Raw genomic sequence first — 24,381 nt, 5'->3', positions numbered from 1 at the left:
CTCACCCTCCCGCACTTCTGGCCTGTACCCCAGTGCTTGTATAAATAAATAAATCTTAAAAAAAAGTATATTAATTGATAATGACTTTATTATAACACTGACTGACATACAGCAAGTCTTCTTTAAGTGTTATGGGTTTTTGTCTTTTTCTTTGAAGCCATGAAAAAATAAAGCAAGTAAACTTACCTTTGATTTCTTCCACCAAAAGTTTATCACATATTTGTTTCTCATATGTTTCTATATGTTCCAAAGATTCCTGAAACAGATCTGCCTCTCTCATCACTTGATTCTGGTATAATATCAGTTCACTATATTCATAGTCTATTTTATTGGGTGGGACCTGGAAAAAAATCCAATTATTCTTACTTATAGAATTAGTTAAAGGTGCTACAGATCCTTAATTTAACTGTTTTCTGAGGAAAACCAATCTCTAAAAAGCAACCCACAAGCAGTTAGAAACAGAAGCGTAATTAACAGCAAAGAAGACTAATAAATTCTTTAAAACAAAGGGGTAGGATGTCTGCCTGTAGCAAAGTGAAGAGATCAGAAAATCACATACTGCCCCCCCCACAGAAAGTATAAAGATCATCAAAAGCCTAGAGAAGTTGCCCCCCCAAAAAAACACATTAGAACTAATAACAGAGTTTATCAGCAAAGTGACAAAGTACAAAATCAATACATGAAAATCAATTACATCTGAATATACCAGCAATAAACAACCTGAAAATGAAATCATGTCAAAAAGAACAATATATATAGGAACAAATCTAAGAAATAAGACCTATATACTGAAAACTACAAAACATGCTGGGAGAAATTAAAAATCTAAACAAGTGGTTCATGGATCACAAAATTCAATATTATATTGATGGCATTCTAGGTTCATAGATCACAAAATTCATTATATTGATGGCAGTACTATGTATATAAAACTACAGTAATCAATATAGTACCATATAGGCATTAGGATAGACATTCAGATCAACAGAACAGAATACAAGGTCCAGAAATAAGCACTTGTATTCTGGTCAACTGGTTTTCAACAAAGGTGTCAAGGCAGTTTTACGATAAAATAAAAAACTGGGCTTCATCAAAATTATAAACATATTCGGGCCTCCCCAGTGGCGCAGCGGTTGAGCGCTGGGTTGCGAAGCTGCCCGCAGCCTCTGCGACGCAGGTTCGATCCCCGGCTGCTCCCCGGCCACCGGAGGAGGGTCCCACATGGCGCGCAGACCTCTCCTGCCGCCCGCTGCTCCCCTCAGCAGTGTACTTCGGTCCTTCTGCCTGCTCTGCTCCCCGCTCTGGCTCTGGTGAATTCTCTCACCCTCCCGCGCTTCTGACTGTACCCAGTGCATGTATAAACAAACAAATAAATAAAATAAATAAAAAACATGTCTCTATTTAAAAAAAAAAAAAAATTATAAACATTTTCCTCTTTAAAAGACACTATTAATGACATGAAAATATAAGTTACAAAGTGGGAGAAAATAATTTTAAATGATAGCTGATAAGCAAGTTAAACTGAGACTATAAAAGAAACTCTTACAACTCAGCTGTAAGAAAAATAACCCAATTAAAAAATGAGCACAAAACATGCATAGACATTTTTTAAAATGTTCATTATCACAGTGGCTAGGAAAATGCAGATACCATTAAAACTGTTATATTACACACCTACTAAGATTATCATCAAAAAATGAACAATAACATGTGCTGGGAGATGGACAAAGACTGAAACCTCCATCTATTGCTGATGGGAATGTGAAATGATTCACCAGTTAGGAAAACTGGGCAATTTATTAAAAAGGTAAATATATACTTACCATACAACCAAGTAATTTCATTTTTAGAGCTTTAACCAAGAGAGAAATAAAAACAATTGTTCACACAAAAACTAGTACACAACTCTTCATAGCAGCATTATATGTAATTCTGAAACTAAAAACTATCCAAATGTCTATCAGTTGATGAATGGATAAACAAAGTATATAATGAAACAGTATTCAGCATTAAAAACAAATGATCTAATGTATGCTTTAATATAGATGAAACTCAAAAACATGCTGAATAAGAGAATCTTTTTTTTTTTTTTTTTAAAGATTTATTTATTTATTTATGCAAGCACTGGGTACAGTCAGAAGCGCGGGAGGGCGAGAGAATTCACCGAACCAGAGCGGGGAGTAGAACAGGCAGAAGGACCAAAGTACACCGCTGAGGGGAGCAGCGGGCGGCAGGAGAGGTCTGCGCGCCATGTGGGACCCTCCTCCAGTGGCCGGGGAGCAGCCGGGGATCGAATTGGCGCTGCTGCGGGCAGCTTCGCAACCCAGCGCTCAACCGCTGCGCCACCAGGGAGGCCCCTGAATAAGAGAATCTTGCTGAATAAAAGAATCTTGACACAAAGCATTACAATCTGATTGCATTTATTCGAAATTTCCAAGAAAGATAAATTTAGAGAGACAGAAAGCAGATTAATAGTTCCCTAGGCCTAAAGATAAGAGTGAAATTTTGGGCCTCCCGGGTGGCGCAGTGGTTGAGCGCTGGGTTGCGAAGCTGCCCGCAGCCTCTGCAGTGCCGTTTCAATCCCCGGCTGCTCCCCGACCACCAGAGGAGGGTCCCACATGGCGCGCAGACCTCTCCTGCCGCCCGCTGCTCCCCTCAGCAGTGTATTTCGGTCCTTCTGCCTGTTCTGCTCCCCGCTCTGGCTCCGGTGGATTCTCTCACCCTCCCGCGTTTCTGATTGTACCCAGAGCTTGTATAAATAAATAAATAAATCTTAAAAAAAAAAAAAGTGATGAAATAAAAGCTGAAGAAGTTTAGGGTAGTTATAAAGAGGAAATCGTTGTGGAGGGTGACAATCTGCCCTGCAAAAGCCCCCAGAAGGTAAAATTTCTGACACAAGTACAGAGGAATAGAGACAAAGGGCTCAAGATTAAGGGGTTAACAGAAGGTTGATCAGCACTCCATTTCAATCAAACCTACATCTAAAATACTTGTAGTCACTTGTGTTAAGAGGTCTTCAAAGAAAGTAAATAGTCCCAAAAGACTGGGGGGGTGGGGGAGGAAGATATCTGCACTATTGCATTATACACAATAGCCAACACATGGAAAACAATTAAGTGTCCATCAACAGATGAAGATGTGGGTGGGGTGTGTGTGTGCAAACTATTGATACTTTCATGTTTCTATATATTCCAAAACCCCTGAAACAGATCTTCCTCTCTCATGATTTGGTATATTATCAGCATATGTGTGTATATAGACATACATATATGTACATACACATACATATATTAGGCTGTCAGAAGTCATGATGTATTTTTTTGTTTTTCAAAAAGAAATGTGTCATGACTTCTCTGAAAAGCCAATATATATACACACAGTGAAATATTATTCAATCATAACAAAGTATGGATGGACCCTTGAGGGCATCGTGTTAATAAGTGAGATAAATCAGAGAAAGATGCTGTCTGACAGCACTTTTATCTAATAAAGCTGACCTTGGAGGGCAGAACAAAGACATGGCAAAACAGTTCCCTAAAAGAACTCTGCAAGTACACAAAACAATAGTTCATAACTTTTATTGAAATTATACATAATATAAATATGCCTAGGAATGATCCATAGCAATTTCAGAATGGGGGTAGCTCTAATAGGGGGGTACCTCTAATAGGTACCTGGGAGGTGACATTTTATTTCTTTAAAAAACAAAATCTAGAGGGCCTCCCCGGTGGCGCAGCGGTTGAGCGCTGGGTTGCAAAGCTGCCCGCGGCCTCTGCGGGCGCCGGTTCGATCCCCGGCTGCTCCCCGGCCACCGGAGGAGGGTCCCACATGGTGTGCAGACCTCTCCTGCCGCCCGCTGCTCCCTTCAGCAGTGTACTTCGGTCCTTCTGCCTGCTCTGCTCCCTGCTCTGGCTCTGGTGAATTCTCTCACCCTCCCGCGCTTCTGACTGTACCCAGTGCATGTATAAACCAAACAAACAAACAAATAATAAATAAATAAGACATGCCTCTAGAAAATTAAAAAAAAAAAAAAAAAAAAAAACCCAAAATCTAGAGGGCCTCCCTGGTGGCTCAAGGGGTTAAATCTAAGCACAACGAAGAAGCTGTCGGCATTCATTGTGGCACGAATTTGATCCCTGGCCAGGGAGCTAGTCCACATGGCGCATCAGACCTCTTCTATCTCATCCACTGCTCCCCTCAGCAGTATATTTCAGTAAATTTGCCTGTTTTGGTCCCCACTCTGTCTCTGGTGAATCCTCTCACCCCCACCCCATGTACCTCTGGCCTATACCCCAGCTCTTATATGCATAAATAAATCTTAAATAGTAAAAAGATAAAAATAAAATCTGGAGCAATTATGGAAAAATGCTAACATCTACTTCATTTCTCTTATGATACAATGTATTTTTATACTGTTGTATTTACAAACATTAAAGTTATTTATTAAAATAAATCTAATGTTCTACATATATAAAGCAATATATATTAGAAAAACAATTCCATAGAAAATTATTTTCATTTTTTTGTATTCTTTTTTTTTTAAATGAGCAAGGGAGTAACACTTTTTTTATTTTATTTTATTTTTTTTATAGAGGCATTTTTTTTTTTAATTTGTTTGTTTGTTTGTTTTGTTTATACATGCACTGCGTACAGTCAGAAGCGCGGGAGGGTGAGAGAATTCACCGGAGCCAGAGCGGGGAGCAAAGCAGGCAGAAGGACCAAAGTACACTGCTGAGGGGAGCAACGGGCGGCAGGAGAGGTCTGCGTGCCATGTGGGACCCTCCTCCGGTGGCCGGGAAGCAGCCGGGGATCGAACCAGCGCTGCAGAGGCCGCGGGCAGCTTTGCAACCCAGCGCTCAACCGCTGCGCCACCGGGGAGGCCCTGTACTCTTTATTAATTTGAATATTGTTGAAATTGTAGTGTACAAAATTTATTTTGTATAAAGAATTCTGTTTTAACTTTTTCCAACTATTTCAAATTTTTTAAGTTTTTCCATAGGTTTTGATTTTAACTCCTGTTTGGAGGTAGGAGCAATATAGAACTCAACTATTTTAGTTTGTGACAGTAGGAGAAAATATTAAAATGAAGTTCTTACTTGCTGAGTTTGTCTGAATTCTTCCAATAGTTTTAGTGCCATATCATAATCTTTCAGCAAATGGTATGCAATAGCATATCCAATCCAGGAAGCCCGCTGTGTTGGACGCAACTGAAGAAGCTGATACCTCGTCTCCTTAAAAAAAGAAATTTTTAACCTTAGTTTTCTCCAACATATTTAGATTTCATCATTCTTAATAAAACAATAATGATCAAGTATGAGTTATAGAAAAGAATGGATATTCTTTTTATGTTCCTTATCTAAATTTTTAAATTCTAGAATACATGTAAGACTGTCACTGAAAAACTGACCCAGAGGTCCATGCTTTTGGACTGCTTCAAAAAGTTACCTTTATATAATATGAATTTCTTTTGGTAACTAAATATCTTACAAGAGACACTAAGATATTATATAAAATTACAGTGTATTATTATATGAAATTATTATTATATGAAATTATTATATGACATTACAGTGTATTTACATCGTTAAAACTGGCCCCAGAGACAGGGTAGACACAGCCAAGGGAAACAAATATCTAACTGGAATTTTCTAGCAAAAGCACTAATGTTGCCATTCTAAGCTCAACATCTTAGGGACATTAGAGACATTAGGGAGGAAACACCAGAAATTCTACCATGGCTGCCTCAGAAGAATTAAGAAATCTTCACTAGCAGAAAAATCCAACCTCCCAACATAGACACCACTTATTCATAGTGCAACTGCTTGGTTAAACAGGGTCTCATGAAGAATACAAGCTACAATCAAGTCTTGAAAAACAAAGTGTTTGGTATTAATGATTCTGTTGTTGAAATGGGTGCCAAGTAAATCCATCTATAATATATGCCATAAGGAATAATGTGATCAGATCTTTTAGGGGAAAAAAGATATCTTTAACAAATCAAATTTGACAGTATGACTCCTCTACCCTCACATGTTTAAGTGTACGGATCCTTTTACACTAGGACATTAAGCTATGTCACTCTTGTGCCATATTTTCACTGTTGCTTCTCTGTCACTACCCTCCTTTAAAGTCTGGATCAGTATTCTCTCTACCAAATCCTGCTATTACTGTGGGTAAATTCAACACTGTAAATTACTCTATCTTCTTAGAGTCAAGATTTTCTCATCTTCTGATATCCCTCCCATCCCGAATCAAGGCCCCAACCCCACAGTCAAACTCTTGACCTTAATGCCACCCAGAAACCATAAATTCAAACACCTCACCCTCTGGCCATGCTCCTATGCAGCCCACACTTTCACCTGGAAATATTCCTACCCTTTTTGACATCACCAGTATCTCTAGCTCCTTGAGTCCTTCATTTTTAACCACCTGCTCTCTTCCTTCTTTTATTTCACTATCTTAACCACCCTCTTGCCAATATTCTTAATTTCTTTACCTTTTTCATAATCGACTTTAACTCCCCCACTATACTCAGACTGCTAAGTACTGCTAAAGTAAAGCCATAAAGTACTAAAGAAAGATAACATTTTTAAGTTCAGAACCCTTGAAGTTTCTGCAAAAATCTAAGTGTAAGGCATAGGATATATACAGCAGTTAAAAAACAAAAGTAAAATGTAAAGATTTATTTAAAGAGAACTGCAAAGAAATGGTGGCTTCCTTAATATAAGGAGAGAATTCCATTTTGGACACACTGAATACGATGAGGATACTAAGAGGGGATGCCCAGCAGAGTTGAAGAGGTCTGTACAACAGAAAGATTGATTCATGGCAATCTTCACATTGCCTTATATTTACTAACCTATAATTAAAAAAAAAACTTATCAATACATTTAGATTTCAATTATAAAAGCCTTATTTACCAAATTTGTAAATGTCAATCCCACAGAGAATCTAGAACTTTGTACATGGGAGATATTCTAGTTTTTTTAAAGCATTAAATGAAAAACAATTGTCTTTTCCTGACAAATATACAGGTCCACAACTTTCATTGGAGGGAAGGTACGAAGTGACTTTGCCCTTCTACTACAGACTATAATGAACAATAAAATCATATGATGGTGGCTAATGTTCATCTCATTCAGAACTGACATGCTCTTAAGTTGTATCTATTGTAAAAACATGTACATTCATATAGACTAAAGTACTTACTCGGTAACCTTCAAGGTCTCTCATTTGGATCTGCAACAGAGAGAGATCCCTCAAAATTTGTAGATTATCTTTATCCAATTTGAGGGCATTTCTGTAACACTTAATAGCTTCATCATATTTTTTATCAGAACGCTGCAAGAGTCCATATACATGCCAACCTATTAAGTTAAGGAAACAGACATTCACAGATACTAGCATATACTGTGCTACATATTTAACATAAAGTGCACATTAACAAAATGGTATTTTGTCTAAGATTTACTTCAGAATGACCTGGAGTCAAAGGGAGCACGACAGTGAGGGGGTAGGTATAAGATCAAACCAGATCAAACTTGATTGACAATTGTTAAATTGTTAGTTGACATGCTAAATGAGCACCTGAAGGTTCTTAGGCTAGTGTACATGCTGGAAATCCATAATATTTGTAAGTAACATTAAAAAGTTATTGAAAATTTTGCATATTTCCTAACCTCTACCCCCTCGCTTTTCTTTTTTCTTTTTTTTTTTTTTAAATAGAGGCATGTTTTATTTATTTATTTGTTTGTTTGTTTTTTGTTTATACATGCACTGGGTACAGTCAGAAGCGCGGGAGGGTGAGAGAATTCACCAGAGCCAGAGTGGGGAGCAGGGCAGGCAGAAGGACCGAAGTACACTGCTGAGGGGAGCAGCGGGCGGCAGGAGAGGTCTGCGCGCCATGCGGGACCCTCTTCCGGTGGTCGGGGAGCAGCCAGGGATCAAACCGGCGCCACAGAGGCCGCAGGCAGCTTTGCAACCCAGCGCTCAACCGCTGCGCCACCGGGGAGCCCCCCCCCCACTTTTCTAACCCAAGACCTCAACATTCACTTATTCTTCATCACTATGTATAGAAACAGATATTGCATATCAACAGATATATGCAATTATCTTTTAAAACAAATTTATATTCAATCAATTCTAAAATGACATGTAGCCATCAATTCACTAGTGATAGTAAAGACAACAAAAATTAAATTTTTGTTTATTATAAATTGATGTCTTGGCCTATCCTGGAGCCAAAAAAACTATCATACTTACATGTCCTCTCTTCACTCTAGGTAAGTAATGAGATGAAGAAATAAGTAGTGTTTTGAGTGAACTCTAAGCTAAATAATGTTTCTGCTCAGACTTGTTAGTCAATACTGGCCAGTTATTCGATGAAATGAGTGTAAAAAAAAGTAAGATATTTAAGGGTAATATGTGAAAAGATCATGGATAAACAGGCAAAACAGAAGTAAAAATAAACTTCAATGATCCATCCTTAAGTTTTTGTGTTTTACAAGCACAATTCTAAGTTTCTATTGCAGTAACAGCAATGTCCCTACGTAACAGAAACTAAGTCGAAGAATCAATATATCATACTTGTGCCTCCCTGGTGGCACAAGGGATTAAACACTGTACTATGAAGCAATCCGCAGCCTCTGTAGCACCCAGGTTCAATCCCCGGCCGCCCAGGGAGCAACCCACATGGCACAGTAGACCTCTCCTGACTCGCCCGCTGCTCCCCTCAGCAGTGTATTTCAGTCAGTCTGCCTGTTCTGTTCCCCATTCTGTCTCTGGTGAATCCTCTCACGCCCCTATCTGTGGCCTGTACCCCAGCTCTTGTATGCATAAATAAATAAATCTTTAAAAATATATATTATCATACTTAATACTATATAAAGTATTTTAAGTTAAGATTCTTCTGAATTTTTCTTCCAAAATTTCTAAGAGAAAGTTTAAGGAACACACATTTCACTATAACAGGTAAATGATCATCCATAATGATATAAAAGTATCACTCAGTTTATGTATACATAAAAAAAATGGGCTTCAAGTCATATATAATTTATCAGTTACTTTTTCCTCACACTGAGCACAACTGAAAGATATACATACTATATATGGATTGTTTTTAAAATATTTCAATAACAAGCAAACAAGAGTAACAAGCAGACGAAACTTTATACTACACAATGTTGACAATTATTGAAGATAAGTAATGGGTACAATTTATTAAATTTTCTTTTCTATGTAGGTTTGAAATTTTTCATAGTAAATGTTACCTTTTAATTTGAACTAGAAAAACTAGTAAGTGAAAAATATACACGTGAAATCAAACTATTCAATTACTGTAAAAAGGATACAAACATGACTCTTGACATCATTACGAAGTCCTTTACGAACAAATTCATATGCTTCTTCTTTTTTTCCTAAACAGTTCAATGTTAATCCTTTCATAGCCAAAGTCTCTGAAAAAATATTTCAACCGCTATTTACACATGTTAAAGACATAAATTATTCTCTAGCACTATTTTAATATTTGAGATTTGCCAATGCTTATGAGAGTCATTTTTTTAAATTATATAGTCAGAACATCTCTCCAAATACGAAACATAAAACCACGTTCAAGCATTTGCTTAGAGTCTAGCCGAAGTCCTTTTCTGAAATTCCTTAGACTAGGACTGAGTTGTTGAAATGCTTTTTAACTCATGAAGAAATTGAGATTATTCTGTTGAAAAATTGTAACAGCAGGCACCTAAAATCTGTAGTCAAATCTAGTGCAGTAATTCCAGAGCTTTCACCTGGTATCAATCTAATAAAATCATCATCTGATTTACACTGCACAAAAACAATTTACCTTAACTTACCTTAAGACATGTACGCAACTTAAAAATCACCCTATTCACAACAAGTTTCCTGGTAACCGAAAGTAAAACATTCCTATCTGGCATCATTTGGTGGGTTATCTTGGGGGTCTGGGAATGCTATTACTATTAATTTATATGAAAAATTTCTTAAGAGTCCCCAGATCTAAAAAATAACCTAACAAATCATACCAAATAAGAACAACATTCTGCTTTCAGATAGGGGAGGAAACCTGTAACAGATTTCATTTTTGTCAGCAAATTTACTCAAACTAATTCAACTTAGGTTAATTAATATCAGTTTGCATCTTAGGAGTAAAACACTGGACTATGGGGGTGGCAACAGAAGAATGTTTAATGAAAAATGATTTAGAATGAAATAATCCTCTGAAAAATTCACAAGAGGGGAATGAGAATAGAGTAATGGTTTCCAAACTGATCTCTGGTTTTCAAAATGGTGTCCACTGGTCCAGCTCCTAACATCTTAACTGTTTTTAAATAATGAGTTTAACAAAAGGTCCCATTTGGATAGGGACTCTATGGCTAAAAAGCTTTTAAAAACAGCTTTTAATTTCTAAAATTCTGTAAGATGAAGACTTCTTTCCATTTTCTTTAAAGAGTGTTTTAAATGTTATTAGAAAGTGGACTAGGGTGAGCCTATTCTCCTAATAGAATGGTCTGAAGAATTACCCAAGTCTAACATTCAGAAACCCCAATTAGCTTTGCACAGCTATAGGATCATAACTTGAATGTCTAACCTGATCTATCCTTTCAACAAGCACTGGTCACCGATGGAAAAATGGATGAGATAGGAAAATATTCATTTAATAATACCAGTGCTAGAAAACAGTTCAAGAAAAATATATAATCTAATGGCAAATAAACACTATCATATTTATATAGCTGAGCAGACACATGAAAAAGGACAACCAGGCCTCCCTGGTGGCACAGGCAGTTGAGAACAGCGCTGTGAAGCTATCTGAAGCCTTTGCACTGCAGGTTCGATCCCAGCCGGCTGAGGAGATACCCACATGGTGTGGGGCAGACCTCCCCTGTCTCGCCCACTGCTCCCCTCAGCAGTGTATTTCAGTCTGCCTGTTCTGTTCCCTGCTCTGTCTCTGGTGAATCCATTCACCCTCCCACACATCTGACCTGTACCACAGTTCTTATATAAGTAAATAAATCTTTAAAAAAAAAAAAAGGACAACCAAAGAATAAAGTGTATTTAATCATATTTTATACTACCTATGTATCGAAATGACTGTCCTTATTTCTTACATAGAATACCAAAGGATAAATGTGAGATCTATTCAAAGTAATAGGTCAATTCAGGTCTCTGAAAATACTGGTATAAACCTCATCCAATTGTCCCTACAGATGAATCAAGCACTTCTCACCTATAAGATTATGTATAACTAAGCATAATAAAAATAACATAAATAAGACTCCTATGAGGTATAAATAAAATTGCTGAACATTTACAATAGAGAGCCACAAGGTCATGGAATCTGGCTAATATTCTTTACTGTTAGCAATCCCATATATCAACTTTTAGAATTATTTTCTTCATAGCAAACTCTCACAGATGAGACACTACCTCCATGTTCAGTAAATTTTGGGTTTGAAAGAATCATCTTGCAAAACTTGAGGCCATTTTTGTATTGCTTCTGTTCGTAACATTTCTGTAAAGAAATATGAACAAAAAATTAGTATAAACTGAATATATATCAGGCACTTTTGCTGCATCATATAAATACTAAACTCAAGGTCCAAAACTAGATCTAAAACCCATGTGACGGAAAGTTTTTCTGTCAATTTGTATCACTTGTAACACGAAGTGTACTTTTGCTACCTGCTACTGCTTGCCAGATTGTTCTAGTATCTTAAGTATTTCCACTTTCAGAGGAGACAAGGAGGATTTAATAAAGAGAATTTAATAGTCAACCAATACTACTAGATTTTTTTTTTAAAGATATATTTTTTAATTTATACATACAAGCACTGGGTACAGTCAGAAGCGCGGAAGGGTGAGAGAATTCACCAGAGCCAGAGAGAGCAGGGAGCAGAGCAGGCAGAAGGACCGAAGTACACTGCTGAGGGAAGCAGCGGGCGGCAGGAGAGGTCTGTGCATCATGTGGGACCCTCCTCCGGTGGCCGGGGAGCAGCTGGGGATGGAACCGGTGCTGCAGAGGCTGCGGGCAGCTTCGCAACCCAGCACTCAACCGCTGCGCCACCAGGGAGGCCCCAATACTACTAGATTTTTTAATGTAAAAGCAAAACCACAGGTGATAACAGAAAAATAATAGAAACTGCATAAAAAACTTTGCTATTTCAAGAATAGAACCAGAGCATACATCAAAAAATTTTTGTCATTTCTTGACCAACTATGTATCTGTATGAAACTAGTTCTATCTAATTTAATTCCCATAACTATTATTTAAGATACATCTCAAATCTCCACCTTATACATGTGCAGACTAAAACTCTGAGCTCATAAAACATGTTGATAAATGGCTCAGGGCCTCCCCGGTGGCGCAGCGGTTGAGCGCTGGATTGTGAGGCTGCCTGTAGCCTCTGTGGCGCTGGTTGGATACCCAGCTGCTCCCCGGCCACCGGAGGAGGGTCCCACACACGCAGACCTCTCCTGCCACCCGCTGCTCCCCTCAGCAGTGTACTTTGGTCCTTCTGCCTGCTCTGCTCCCCGCTTTGGCTCTGGTGAGTTCTCTCACCCTCCCGCGCTTCTGACTGTACCCAGTGCATGTATAAATAAATAAATAAATCTTTTAAAAAAAAAAAAAATAAATAAGTGGCTCAGTTTAATGCAAACTCTGGTCTGACTCCAAAGACCAGGGTCTTTCCTTCACTATTCTGTTGATAATACAAGTGTAGCAACATCTTTATTCCTATATGCCACCAACCAGGTTAAGGAATCAATTCCTGTCCTCCACAGCTATTGATCACAAAAATTTCTCATCTTCCATTCTCTTCTCACTTAATGTTGTTATGGGCATTCTTTCTACTACTCAACATGCCAAGTTTATTCCCACCTCAAGGTTTCTGTAATTATATCCCTTCATCCTAAAGGGTTCTTCCCCTGATTTTCCCACAGCTCATTCCTTGTCATCAGTTTCACATGTCACCTACATGATCTCCCTAATATTGCCATCCTCCTGCCCTGCACCCCCTACACACATTTTATCACATTAATTAATTTTAGTCTCCACACAGAACCATCATGCCCTGAAACTCTTACTTATTTGATTACTTGTTTAACTGCCTATCTTCCCCACCACACAAGAAGTCTCCTTCACTATTTTAAACAATATCGCATGCCCAGGGTCTAGACAAATAAGCGCTGCTCAAGAAATACCTACTACTAGGTTCAAAGCGAAACAGCAAAGGAGGAAGAAATAATTAACCTTTGCAATAGGTTGGAATATAAAGGAAAGAATTATAAAAGTGTCCTGGGAAAAAACATAGATGCCTTTTTAAGTGTAACTGACATCACTATCAGTTTCAAGTGCACCACATAATGATTTGATATTTGCATATAATGTGAAATAATCATTACAATAAGTCTTCACCCATCACTACCATGTAACTCAAAAAAAATTTTTTTCTTGTGACAAGAACTTTTAAGATCTATTCGCTTAACTTTCAAATGTGCAATATATTAGTTTTAACTACAGTCACCATGCCATACTAAGTTGAGGTTTCTTGACTGACTCTGTGGAAAGGAATTTAATGGTTGGGAGACAAGAATAATAGAGAAATATAAATATTCAACAATGCAAATATTTTACCTATTCCGAAAATACTTAAAAATAAAAAGTAACTGAGTTTGACAATAGAAATTCAAATGACAAAAGACAAGAAGAATCAAGCAGAAGTAATAAGGATGAGGACAATAAGGGGGAAAAAATTTCCTGATTTATCAAGTGGTCTGGAAGTAATAGGCATACTATTAATAGCAGTAATAAATATAGCTAGATGTTATTGGAAGCATTTACTATGTGCCAGACACTGTTTTTAGTTAATCCTTACTTAAACCCAGGAAAGCCTTTTAGATACATGTTATCTCAATTTCAGATAGAGATACTGAGGCAGAGTTATTGAACTGACAGATTCAGAGCCAAAATTCAAACACAAGCAGCCTGTCTCCAACATCCAAGTTCTCAGGTTAAAGTCTTAGGTTTAGTAATAAATATATACTTACTAGAAATAATATATTCTAATCACAACTTTAATACTAACTAAAGAAACTTAAACACTTAGTCATTTAACATACTTAGGTCTGATCATCTCATCCATAGAGAGTAAAACACATCTGACAAGGAGTTGATATCAAAGATGTACAAAGAGCTCACACAACTCAACAAAAACAAAACAAATCACCAAAAACAAAATGGACAGAAGAGCTAAATAGACACTTCTCCAAAGAAATGCAAATGGTCAAGAGGCATATGAACTCACCATCACTTGTTATCAGGGAGATGAAAATTAAAACCACAATAAGGGCCTCCCCGGTGGCACAGCAGCGGTTGAGCTGCGAAGCTGCGAAGCTGCCCGCAGCCTCTGCAAAGCCAATTCGATCCCTGGCTGCTCCCCGGCCACTGGAGGAGGGTCCCACATAGCGCACAGACCTCTCCTGCCGCCCGCTGCTCCCCTCAGCAGTGTACTTCGGTCCTTCTGCCTGCTCTGCTCCCTGCTCTGGCTCTGGTGAATTCTCTCACCCTCCCGCGCTTCTGACTGTACCCAGTGCTTGTATAAATAAAATAAATAAATCTTAAAAAAAAAAACACAATAAGATAACACCTCACACAGTTGAGAATGGCCCATATTAAAAAAAAAAACAAAACTCAGAAACAACAAATGCTGGAATAGGATATGCAGAAAAAGGAATCCACACTCACTGCTGGTGGAAATGTAAACTAGTCCAGCCACTATGGAAAGCTTTGTGTAGGTTCCTCAAAACCCTAGAAATGCATCTGCAATAAGTTCCAGTTGTTGCACTCCTAGAAATCTACCCAGAGAACACAAAAACACTAATCTGAAAGAAAACCTGCTCTCCTATGTTTATTGCAGCACTATTTACAACAGCCAAGATATGGAAACCTAAATCTCCCAAAAGAGATGAATGGATCAAGAAGATCTGATATAGATACATGATACACATGATGGACTACTACTCAGTAATCAAAAAAAGGTAAACTCATGTAATTTGTGGCAACATGGATAGAACTGAAAAAGATGATGCTAAGCAAGAATAAGTTTGAAGGAAAAAGATAAATATCAAGGGCCTCCCTGATGGCAGAAGGGTTAAGTCTCAGCACCATTACCATTGCACCTGAGTTCAATCCCACATATGGTGCTAGGGAGCTAACCCACAAATGGTGCAGCAGATCTCTGTTTTGCCCACTGCCCCCCAGCACGGTATTTTGGTAGATCTGCCAGTTCTGCTCCCCGCTGTCTCTGGTGAATCCTCTCACCCCCCAAACTTCAAGGCTACACCCCAATTCTTCTTTGCATAAATATCTTCAGGAAAAAAAAAATCAGATGGTTTCATTTATATGTGAAATACAGAAAATCCAAACCAAGGGTCAAAAACAAAACTTGGAAGCTGACCATAGACAGATATGAGACATCCAGGAGAGGAAGGGAAAGAGGAGGGGTGAAAATGATGTCACAGAGAAAGAGAGACAGACAGAGAGAGAAGAGCACAATGGAATATGGTGATGGACTATGGGTACTCTGGTGGTGGGAGATCTATAGTAACCACACCTGAGGAAAGAAATAATATATTGTCCAAAAACCAACAACAATATAAGAAAAAAAAAAAAAAGTACTACGTTTAAAAATTTAAAAACAAATAGAAATCAACAGGGAAGTTAAAAAAAAAAAAAAAAAAGAGGGCATACAGTGACTCCAAAAGTCAATAAAAGGCAATGTTAATATTAGTTTGGGGAATAAGACAAGCAGGTATAAGTCAAGAAGATGTGATAAACTAGCTGCTAAATACGTATAGATGTGTTTGAATATATATTTGAGTATTTGTATTTCTTTAATTTACTATTGGTAGTCCACTAAACAAAAAAATAATTTCATTATAGAATCTTTTTTGCCATAGAATTTTTTTTTTTAATTTTTTTTTTAAGATTTATTTATTTATTTATACAAGCACTGGGTACAGTCAGAAGCGCGGGAGGGTGAGAGAATTCACTAGAGCCAGAGCGGGGAGCAGAGCAGGCAGAAGGACCGAGGTACACTGCTGAGGGGAGCAGCGGGCGGCAGGAGAGGTCTGCGCGCCATGTGGGACCCTCCTCCGGTGGCCGGGGAGCAGCCGGGGATCGAACCGGTGCTGCAGAGGCTGCGGGCAGCTTCGCAACCCAGCGCTCAACCGCTGCGCCACCGGGGAGGCCCGCCATAGAATTTTTTATACCAAAAACTTACCCACATTTGTTGCAACTGTAAAACGATAAACTCATTCACTTTTGTAGAACCTTATAACATTTTATATATGGATAAGGAAATTTTACCATTTCCCAATTTATTTGAATATAAGGGTAACTCAGCTGCAGCTTTACCTTTTTCTAACTAATATAAATTGTTTTTCTTTATGTTACTAAAAACATGATTTGACTTAGACTATCTATATGAGAATAAGTATTCTGCCACCTTTTAGGCATAAGGCAAATTGCCAAATGTTAGCTGAAATCCAGCTAACAATTTATTGACGATTTTTCATTAACATGTTTCAGATTCACTAAATACACCAAAAGAAAAAGGAAAAAGAAAAAAATTTAACAGGGGCAAAAAAGTTCACTTCCCCAATTCCATACTGTGAAAAATATAACAGTATGAAAAAATGAAAGTAAAATAAGAAAAAAAGATACAAAGCTCAGTGAAGCAAACTACCACCACAATGCTTTAATTAGAACTTTGTTTTTACACTGGTCTCCCATTTGGGCAACATTAGACACCATGTAAAATTAAGACTTAAAATTTTCATCCTATCTACTCTGCATCTTTTTAAAAACATTCTGGAATAGGAAATTTCTACTGGCTGGAAGTAGAGCAGCTATTATGAAATTTTATCTGTCTTTGATAACTTAAGACTATTCTATTCTACTCTTTTTATTTATAAAGTGCTGGTCATAGAACCACCACAAGCTCTGAAGAATAAACCCTTTATGCTCTTGTATGCATAAATAAATAAATCTTTAAAAAAAATTAAACGCGAGTTTTCAGTTGAAAAGTTAATTTTAAAAAAAAGGTAATTTATATCTAACAAGACAAGAAAATAAAGGCCATGAAGAACAAGATAGGCTACCTGGTAAACTGGTACGGATGTATACACTGATAATAATGGAACATTTACTGCAGGTGGCAAAGGGCAACGGTCCCATAAAACTTTTTTATTCTATCACAATTTTACCCACATTTATTGTAGCTGCGAGATGATAAAATCATTCACTTCTGCAGCACACTCCTAAATTAAAATCCTTATTTTAAAAATACCGTTAAAAATCAATGCCGCCTCCCCACCCACCTCCCAGAACATACAGAAGAAAGGAAAGAAACGTTGCCTCTCCTCCCAGAAAATCATAATCTGGAAAACCGTGAAGGACGCTGACACACATCTACAGAAAACTCACTTCTCACTCATCACCACCGGCCCATTATTCAGGTTTCTACTTTGCAACCAAGTGCCCCTCTCAAGGGCAAAACTAGCCATTTCTGTGCGGCTTTAATCGTGTACTCAATGCAGGGAGGGCCTTTGTGAGTTAAAACAGATGCGTTCAACTTTGAAACTCAGAAAAGCAAAAGGCAGCTCGCGTTCCCCGTGCTAGCCCGAGAGAGAGAGTCAGGTGACACCAAACGAGCGCTCTCCACGGAGGGCTGGGCCCCTCGACTTCCCAGTCATTTCCAGGAGTTCCCAGCACGACCCCCGCCCCGGCCCACTTCGGGATCGCTCCCACTTTAACAGGCATCGGAACGCGCTGTGCAAGCGATTAAGCACAGAGCCACCAGCTCCACGGAGAAGCAGGCAAAAGCGATCACCCGGGCGGGGAGGGGGGGTGTCGGAGGGGGAGGGTCCCGGGGGCCGCGAGGCGCCGCGGAGGGCGCGGGGACCCCCGCCCCGGCCGCCGCGCCCGGGCCCACGGTGACTGCGCAGGGCGGGGTGAAGTTTCTAGAAAGCGCGGCGGGGGCGAGGCGGGCAGGGGCGGGAGCGGGAGCGCGCGGACCGCAGCCCCGGGCGGCCTCCGAGAGCCAGGGGGCCCCGCCGCGGCGAGGAGGCCGGCCTCGCGGGCTCCGAGATAAACAAAGAACCGAGCCAGAGCCGAGCCCGGCCCACGCAGGCGCCGCCGCCAGAGCGCGGTCCGCAGCCGGCCCGGGGCGCCCCGGGGCAGCGGGCGGCCCCCCGCCACTCACCAAGATGCGTTTGAAGAGGTTGCTCTCCTTGGGCGGCAGCTGCACGTTCGGCATCGCGGTCGTCGGGGGGGCGCGGCGCCCGGCCGCTCCGTGTCGCCGGGGTGGGCACTGGGACCAGGGGCTGCTGAGAGTCGGGCCGCGGGGGACGGGCCAGTTCACTGGGCTCGATTTGGGACCGGGCAGGGCTGGCAAAGGTAAGGAACCGGGTCCGAGGAAGACGCCCTCAGCGAGCGCCCAGCCTCTCGGTGAGCAGCGGCGGCTCCCGCGCGCCGCAAGATGGCAGCCAGGACCCGCCCCCTCGAGCTGGGCGGGGTGCGCATGCGCGGGGCGCCCCCAGGCTGGGCGCCGGGGGGTCGGGGGCGGAGTGGTTGGCTGGGTGTAGAGGCCAAAGGGTCGGGGTCGCCAGGGGAGCTGGCAGGCTAGGGGCGCCCCCGGGGACGGTGGGGGCGCGGGGGAAGGGGAAGTGTTGGGCCCCACGCCCTGCTACCAAAAACTCCCCACCCGTGGGACTCAAGCACCTTAGTCCCTCATGAGACACTGTAACAGGGTGGTCCCCAGGACAACACCGGTACTGTTTGATTTGCGGCCTTAGATAATAGTTATTTCGGATCAGACTTTTTTTTTTTTTTTTTGCATCTTTCTCCACTTCTGAATTTAAACGGTTCCCGACACAGACTATATTCTTGATGTGGGACGAGCTTGTTTTCCTTACCCTCCTCCCCAGTCCCCCCAATTTAGATTCTAAGAGAAGCCTTCTTCTATCAGAACTTCCAACTCTGGGACATAAAAGATAGCATAGTAATAAAAGTGTCTAGAAAAGCTCGAAAGACACGAATACATCAATAACAAGAACAAGCATACAATGTAGGTTTAATTTTAAGAAGTACATGAACATTAGGTGCATAAACGTACCTATGCTTGTTCTAGGTATAAATTGTGCATATTTATGAGACCTCGGAGTAATTGATGCAAAATTACATTTAATGGACTGTAATCAGAGCTGGACTAGGGCTTATTTGAAATGTTTTTTTATATACTCTGCCTGAGTTGATCTGACATGAGAGAGTGTCACAGGAGTATTTTAAAATGAGAAAGAGACTTTTTAAAGGGGGGAGTTTTAAGGGGGCCTACATGTTCTGATAGAAACTAGCCTCCCCTAACTACTAGTGAGGAAATAGGCAAGGACGGACGGCTGCATGGGAAAGGAGGCTGAGTTGCACTTGAACGGGTAGATAACAGAGTAGAGGCCGAGAAGTACCTGTTCACAGCACCCTCATAACTAACCATTTCCATGAATCCATACTCGCTGTTTGCTCATCATGACATTACTGATTACTGGATACACTTTGACTTCCACTTTATCTACATCCTCAGAAGTAAAGATTTAATCCTGGGAAGAACTAAAACTCCATCAGTGCTGCTGTCAGGCCATCCCTTGACTTTCACAAGAAGAACTTTTTAGGAATGTATCTCAGCTAGTTCAAGCCACTATGCCTCATCTCAAACTGCACAAGTTGCATAACTTCAAAATGACTAATCAAAAAAAGAAAAAGAGAAGGGGGAAGTACAGGACCAACTGTAAATATCTGGGCGATAAATAAACTTTATCTCTAATGAAAATTTCCTATGGGCCAAATCCAGACACACACTTAATTAATACAAATTGAGTGTCTCCACTTTCTGGGATAGCTGCTAGATCTTCACCATGGCTTCCCACCCCTGACTCAGGTGGCCTGTGCTGATTCTTCATTTGCATTTGGTTGCTTGCCACCACTGCCAGCATCTCCTGCTTCCCACAACCTCTCCAGGATCTCCCTGCAGATCAAAGGAAACCTATGATGCCAAACACTGGGAAGTGGGGAGTTATAAAGAGTCATATTTAATATTTTTCCCTTCTGACTTTCACATGCCAGAACATACTTGATGCACACATACCTTGGTTTTCTACACTAGTTGGGAGTGTGAGGAAAGGTGGGAGATTGAAGAATATCAATTGTGTTACTGGTAGTTGTCAAACTGAACCTTAGAACGTAGAAAAAATGTAAGGCATGCACAATCAGAAAACCTGGATTAACCAAGGGCTGTAATTTTATTACTGGCTTCCTGCGTAGTCGGGAGCAAATCTTATTTTCACCTTTCAACAGAGAGTGGAGTTTTAATAACATTGCTGTTACCTGTTTCACAACAGGTTTATGTGAATAGAATGCTTAGTCATTCCTAAGTCCATGGAGGGAAAATGTACATATATACACAGGTGGTTGAGCACTGCACTGTGAACCTGTCCGCAGCCTCTGCAGAGCAGGTTCAATCCCTGCCAGCCAGAATCCCACATGGTGCGCCAGACCTCTCCTGTCTCACCTGCTGCTCCCCTCAGCAGTGTATTTCAGCCATTCTGCCTGTTCTGCTCCCTGCTCTGTCTCTGGTGAATACTCTCACCCTCCTGCGCATCTGGCCTGTACCCCAGCTCTTGTATAAATAAAATCTTAAAAAAAAAAAAAAGCCCCTTTAGGGGCATGCTAGAACTCCACCCTGATGTTCCATTCTATTTCTTTAGATAGGGTGTATCTCCTTTAGATCACACAGTGAAATACCACTAACAGTATCTGTAAAGACTTGAACAGTTCCTGAAGCTTTTTTACATGATATGAGCCATTGGTTCTCTTGCTAAGCCAGCTAGAGCCAAGGAGAAAAGAATCTGCAAAAGGATTTTCTCCACCCCATGTACACAGCAGAGCCAGCTGGCAGGGTAAAATCAAGTAGTTTGCTGCTATTCCCACAGCTAATTTAGCCATGTAATTAAAGTCTGATGGGAAAAGAACTCATCAGATTGCACAATGCATTATACCTCAGATTCCCTAATGTTTCTGCTCTCTTTGTCCTTCCCTGTTCTCATTTTGTACCAAGAAACAGCACTTCGTGCTCCCTTTGAGGGCTTGATCCCATCTCCTTTTGCTTTACCTGAACTTTTATGCATTAGTAATTCCCCCTATTATTTGCATTTTACCCTTCATTATATAGCTTATATTCTAATGGGAAAAGACAAACATTAAACACATAAACAAGATAATTCCAGACTATGGAAGTCCCATGAAAGAAATAAAGCAGGGTCATGTAGAAGGCAATTGAGGTGGAAGAAAGGATTGCTTTAAAACAGATGCTCAGAAATGATCTAGAAGGCCTCTGGAGAGATGATTTCATGTGAACAGAGACCTAAAGAATGAGAAGTTAAGGTGAAAAGCTGGTACAGCACATTCTAGGCAAAGGGAACCACATGCAAATGCTCCAATGCAGGAACAAGATTGGCACAATCAAAGAATAAAAGAGGTGTGAACTTCAGTTTCAAGAATGGGGGGTGAGTGAGCGGGAAATTGGCATACAGTTGCTGAAAATGTTAGCCGGGTTGTGCAGAGTTTGTCATCGCAGGCAATAAGGTTTGGTTTTGTTTATCAAGCCACAATGGGAAACCATGAAGCATTATAAGGAGAAAAGTGCCACTTTTAATCCCTATGGAAAATGAGCAAGAAATAAGTTTCTTCTAGGAAAGCAGCAGCGCTTTTTTTCTTAAGATTTAGCTTCTGCCTCCAATTGTCTTCTGAATACATTCTCTGAACTATCACCAATCCATTTTTTCAATGAGCACAATGTGAAAAGTAGTCTTCTAACAAGCAAAAATATTTGCCTTCCTGAAGCTTACATGTTAGGATTGTCTAGTAGCCAAATCCAAAGATTATTTTCAGTCCATAGTCTTCTTAAGTTCTCAGTAGAATTTCTTGTAGTGGACTACCCACTCCTTGATTTTTTGCATCTTCCTCTCCTTACATAATATTGATGGGGTGGGGGGGAGAATTAACATTTTTTTCCATCATCTTGCCCCCTCCAAATCATAACATGTCACTTTCATTTAAGGAAAAGGACATTTATTTTCACTCTGTGCCCATCAGTTGTGTCTCCTCTCCTTTCCTTATTAGTCACTATCCTTCATTTATTTATTTGCCAAGGGACATTAGTCCTCCTTTCTACTTCAACTCCTAATATCCATCTGCAATGATTCCAATTATCTATGTGGATGATTCAAAATCCTTTCCTTGGATAAATAAACTATGGTACATCCAGACAATGGGATATTATTTTTTTAAAGATTTATTTATTTATGTGTACAAGAGCTGGGGTACAGGTCAGAGGTGTGGGGGTGAGAGGATTCACCAGAGACAGAGCGGGGAGCAGAACAGGCAGATTGACTGAAATACACTGCTGAAGGGAGCAGCGGGTGAGTCAGGAAAGGTCTGCTGTGCCATGTGGTTTCTCTCTGACGGGCTGGGATCGAACTCGTGCTGCAGAGGTTGCAGATAGCTTCATAGTGCGGTGCTTAACCCCTTGCGCCACCAGAGAAGCCGATAAATAAATCTTTAAAAAAACAAAACTAAAGGGCCTCCCCGGTGGCGCAGCAGTTGAGCGCTGGGTTGCGAAGCTGCCCGCGGCCTCTGCAGCACCTCCCCGGCTGCTCCCCGGCCACCGGAGGAGGGTCCCACATGGCGCGCAGACCTCTCCTGCCGCCCGCTGCTCCCTTCAGCAGTGTACTTTGGTCCTTCTGCCTGCTCTGCTCCCCGCTCTGGCTCTGGTGAATTCTCTTACCCTCCCGCGCTTCTGACTGTACCCAGTGCATGTACAAACAAAACAAACAAACAAATAAATAAATAAAACATGCCTCTATTTAAAAAAAAAAAAAAACCTAAAAATTACAAAGCAAATGCAAACAATAGTTGATGAGAATAAGTTTCTTTTATAAAGGCTTCTGCCAATAATGAAGATGGAAGGATAAAATATCACCATTTTTGCAGGCTCTAATGAAATAATGGATATAAGCAGTCAAGAGCTTCTAGTATCATTTTTAAAAAACACAATTCAATGTTTTACACCTTTCTTTGGATATATTTATTCCATCTATGAAGTAGTTTTGCCAAAAATATTTAAATCTGAATCTGATTAAACTTCTAAACCAAATTATAGGAAACACAGAGAACAAAGGAACGAGGAAACACTACAACTTAGGTCTAGAAATATCTATCCTGTGTGAAAATGAGTAAGGGAATGACCAAGGTCAGGAGACAGCTGCATGGGGAGATAAGGAAGCAGGGGCTGAGAGGAGATGGTGGTACGATGTCTAGGCAGCAAGACTTAGTCTGCCTAGACCAAGTGGATAGTAGCTGCAAAGAAATACGCGAAACTACCCCCTAGTATATGACTCCCAAAAAGAGAGAACAAATACTAACACAAGACTCCAACAGATAAAAACAGCCTCCTGAACCCCATCAATGGCAATTCATTCGAGTTCCCTCCTGGCAACAGGAGCTGTGCTGCTTTACGGCTTTGCTTCAAACAAAAATTTTGCTTTGCCTTGCCCCAAGTAAGCTTTTGCTGTGCATACTCCACTGTCCTTTCTCCAGCTTTCAACTTGGCCACTCACTCCCTGTCCCTTCTGAGGTCAGAGGACTCCAAGAATTTGCAGGTGAAGTGACAATTTGCCCATTTTCAATAATCCTTAAGTCAGAGAATTGGTTTCATCAACAAAGATATTGCAAGGAAAAAAACAAAAAAAAGAGTGTGGAACCTAGAGATTGAACAAAATCAAAAACATAGCAACAGGTTGCAATGTACAGACCTTATTTGAATCCTGATAAGAACCTACCAAAAAATAAATTTTGAAAAGAAAAGAAAAAAAATTGACACAATCAGGGAAATCAGTATTTGCAGATGAAAATATATGTCTGGTATATGCTTCAAAATAATTCCATGGAATAGAGAGGAGGGTGGGTAAAACAGTTGATAACTGTTAAGAATTCATAATGGGTGCATGGGGATTTATTATACTGTCCCCTCATTTTTTAATGTTTGAAATGTTCATATTGAAAAGGGAAAAAATAAAAATATGTCTGTGAACATACAGTATAGATTACATTGTATTCCATGATGTAGACCACATTGTATCTAATTTGGAAAACACTTTTATGTTTAAAACTGACGACTACTCCTAGGAGAAAATTATAGGGAAAAAATTATCAAAATGAAACTTTGGGAATGTACTCTCAAAATCAAAGTA

The 24,381-nt window shown here is 40.1% G+C and overlaps 1 protein-coding gene across 5 annotated transcripts in view; it reads right to left on the bottom strand.

Moving 5' to 3' along the window:
• The window catches only part of NAA16 (N-alpha-acetyltransferase 16, NatA auxiliary subunit), a 64,701-nt gene extending 46,144 nt beyond the window's left edge, over nucleotides 1–18,557 (bottom strand). For all 5 annotated transcript variants that reach the window (XR_005128292.2, XR_005128293.2, XM_037526937.2 and 2 more), the window contains exons 1-6: nucleotides 18,285–18,557; nucleotides 11,449–11,533; nucleotides 9,351–9,455; nucleotides 7,210–7,367; nucleotides 5,097–5,231; nucleotides 187–340 (exon numbers count right to left, since the gene is read on the bottom strand). Coding sequence is in view for 3 of the 5 variants with exons in the window: in XM_037526937.2 (XP_037382834.1) it covers nucleotides 187–340; nucleotides 5,097–5,231; nucleotides 7,210–7,367; nucleotides 9,351–9,455; nucleotides 11,449–11,533; nucleotides 18,285–18,338 (691 nt within the window). In the remaining 2 variants the exon portion in view is untranslated. The remainder of the gene's footprint in view (nucleotides 1–186; nucleotides 341–5,096; nucleotides 5,232–7,209; nucleotides 7,368–9,350; nucleotides 9,456–11,448; nucleotides 11,534–18,284) is intronic.
• Nucleotides 18,558–24,381: the final 5,824 nt, after the last annotated feature.

This window comes from Talpa occidentalis, unplaced genomic scaffold, assembly GCF_014898055.3.
Source record: "Talpa occidentalis isolate TD23 unplaced genomic scaffold, MPIMG_talOcc4v2.1 talOcc4.5, whole genome shotgun sequence".
NCBI lineage: Eukaryota > Metazoa > Chordata > Mammalia > Eulipotyphla > Talpidae > Talpa > Talpa occidentalis.
Note: the sequence above shows the minus strand (reverse complement) of the source record. Positions and strands in the feature narration are given on the sequence as shown.